Source organism: Numida meleagris, unplaced genomic scaffold (assembly GCF_002078875.1).
Source record: "Numida meleagris isolate 19003 breed g44 Domestic line unplaced genomic scaffold, NumMel1.0 unplaced_Scaffold346, whole genome shotgun sequence".
Lineage (NCBI taxonomy): Eukaryota > Metazoa > Chordata > Aves > Galliformes > Numididae > Numida > Numida meleagris.
Window position 1 is genome coordinate 67080 of NW_018364572.1, and position 2415 is coordinate 69494.

Sequence of the window (2415 nt, forward strand, 5' to 3'; positions counted from 1 at the left end):
ACTCCAACCCCAACACTATCCCATCCCCAACCCCAACACTAACCCTAACCCCAACCCCAACCCCAGCCCCAGCTCCAGCCCTGACCCATACCTCACCCTTTGGAGGTGTGGGTCCCTCCGGGCCTCCCTCTCCGGGACGCGCTCAGGTCCCCGCGTGTCCCCCTGACCCCCCCGTCCCCGCAGGCGCACTTCAGGCGGGACGAGTTCCTGGGCAGGATCAACGAGATCGTCTATTTCCTCCCGTTCTGCCACTCGGAGCTCATCCAGCTCGTCAACAAGGAGCTCAGCTTCTGGGCCAAGAAGGTACCGCGCCGCGCACGGGGAGGAGGAGCAGACCCCCACCCAAGGGCCCCCCCTGCCTTCAGCCCCCACCTCTTCCCCTCGGAGCTTCGCGCCGCGACGTCGAGTGCTCGGAGGGGAGGGTGGGGGTCACCCGCAGAGCTCAGCCCCCGCCCCCCACCCAGAGCTCAACGCTCCCTTCTCTCCTCGCAGGCCAAAGCACGGCACAACATCACGCTGCTGTGGGACCGCGAGGTGCTGGACGTGCTGGCCGACGGCTACAACCTGCACTACGGCGCCAGGTCCATCAAGCACGAGGTGAGGCCCCGCTGGGTGGCTGCTGGGTGGGCACCAAGCCCGCCCCGTCCCTCGTGTGGGGAGCATCTGTGGGTCCGTGCCTGTGGCCGCCCCGTGGATGGGTGCAGCCATGGGTCCCAAGGGCTGAGAATGGGGTGGAGCATCACTGGGTCCATTCTCGTGTCCGTCCCGTAGAAGAGGGTGCACCCATGGGTCCCAGGAATGGGATGAGCGTCACCACGTGCGTCCGTCCCATGGAAGAGTGCACCCATGGGTCCCAGAGTCCAAAGATGGGGCGTAGAGCTGCGAGGAGCAAACCCTCAGCGTTCCTCCTCACGGAGAGCATCACTGGGTCCGTTCTTGTGTCCTTCCGATGGAAGAGGGTGCACCCATGGGTCCCTCCCAAGGTCCAGAAATGGGATGTAGGGCTCCACAGCACGAACCCCACAGTGTTCCCTCTCGTGGGGAGCATCCGTGCTCGTGTCCGTCCCATGGAAGGGTGCACCCATGGGTCCCAAGGGACGAGGATGGGGTTGAGCATCACTGGGTCCGTTCTCGTGTCCATCCCATGGAAGAGGGTGCACCCATGGGTCCCAGGAATGGGATGAGCGTCGCTGCCTGTGTCTGTGCCGTGGGCAGGTGCACCCATGGGTCCCTCCCAAGCTCCAAAAATAGGGTGGACAGCTGCACTGCACAAACCCCACAGCGTTCCTTCTTGGGGGGGAGCGTCACTGGGTCCGTTCTCGTGTCCATCCCATGGAAGAGGGCGCAACCATGGGTCCCAGGAATGGGACGAGCATCACTGCTTGCGTCCGTCCCACGGAAGGGTGCACCCATGGGTCCCAAGGGCCGAGCATGGGGTAGAGCATCAGTGGGTCCGTGCTTGTGTCTGTCCAGTGGAGGGGTACACCCATGGGTCCCAAGGGCAGGTCCATGCTTGTGTCCATCCCATGGAAGAGGGGGCACCCATGGGTCCTTCCTAAAGTCCAAAAATGGGGATGTGGAGCTGCACAGCACGTGCCCCACAGCGTTCCTTCCCATGGGGAGCATCAGTGGGTCCATTCTTGGATCCATCCCGTGGAGGGGCGCACCCATGGGTCCCAAGAACGGGACGAGCATCACTACTTGGTCCATCCCATGGAAGGGTGCACTCGTGGGTCCCAAGGGCCGAGCGTGGGGTGGAGCATCAGTGGGTCCGTGCTCGTCTCCACCCCGTGGACGGGCGCACCCAGGGGTGCCCGGGCTGGGAACAGAGCTGGCCACGTGCCCCCGCAGGTGGAGCGGCGCGTGGTCAACCAGTTGGCGGCCGCCTACGAGCAGGACCTGCTGCCGCGGGGCTGCACCCTGCGCGTGGCCGTGGAGGACTCGGACAAGCAGCTGCTGAAAACCCGAGAGAGCCCTTCCCCCGGAGCGGAGGAGAAAAGGAAAGGGCCCACGCTGCGCTTGGAGATCGTGGAGAAGGACAGCAAGGCCCGCAAGCTGGACATCCAGGCGCCGCTGAACCCGGAGAACATGGCTTATTTCTTGTAGGCGCTCCTGGAGCACGGCGCCGCGCGGGGCCACCTGGACCCCCTCCCCCCCCCACAATGGGAGTCAGTGGGACAGGAGGGCAGCGCCAGTCCCCAGTGCTGGGAGAGGGGGGGGGGGACGGCACCGGGGCTTCTGGGGTGAAGGGGAAATTCGGGGCGCGCTGGGGGATGCGGGACGGGGGCTGCGGGTGATGGCTGTGGGGGTTTCGCTTTGATGGATGGCAATAAAGGCAGCGTGCACACTGCGCTCTGCGTTGGGGATGCGCTGGGGATGGGGATCCCGCAGCCCCCACTCTGTGCTGGTGTGTCC

General features: G+C 65.4%; 1 protein-coding gene across 3 annotated transcripts in view; it reads left to right on the plus strand.

Annotated features, from left to right (window-relative positions):
• Positions 1 to 2352, plus strand: part of CLPB (ClpB homolog, mitochondrial AAA ATPase chaperonin) — a 44702-nt gene extending 42350 nt beyond the window's left edge. For all 3 annotated transcript variants that reach the window (XM_021383130.1, XM_021383131.1, XM_021383132.1), the window contains 3 exons: positions 184 to 303; positions 493 to 597; positions 1852 to 2352. In XM_021383130.1, coding sequence (XP_021238805.1) covers positions 184 to 303; positions 493 to 597; positions 1852 to 2106 — 480 coding nt within the window. In that variant the 3' untranslated portion in view covers positions 2107 to 2352. The remainder of the gene's footprint in view (positions 1 to 183; positions 304 to 492; positions 598 to 1851) is intronic.
• The last annotated feature ends 63 nt before the right edge of the window (positions 2353 to 2415 follow it).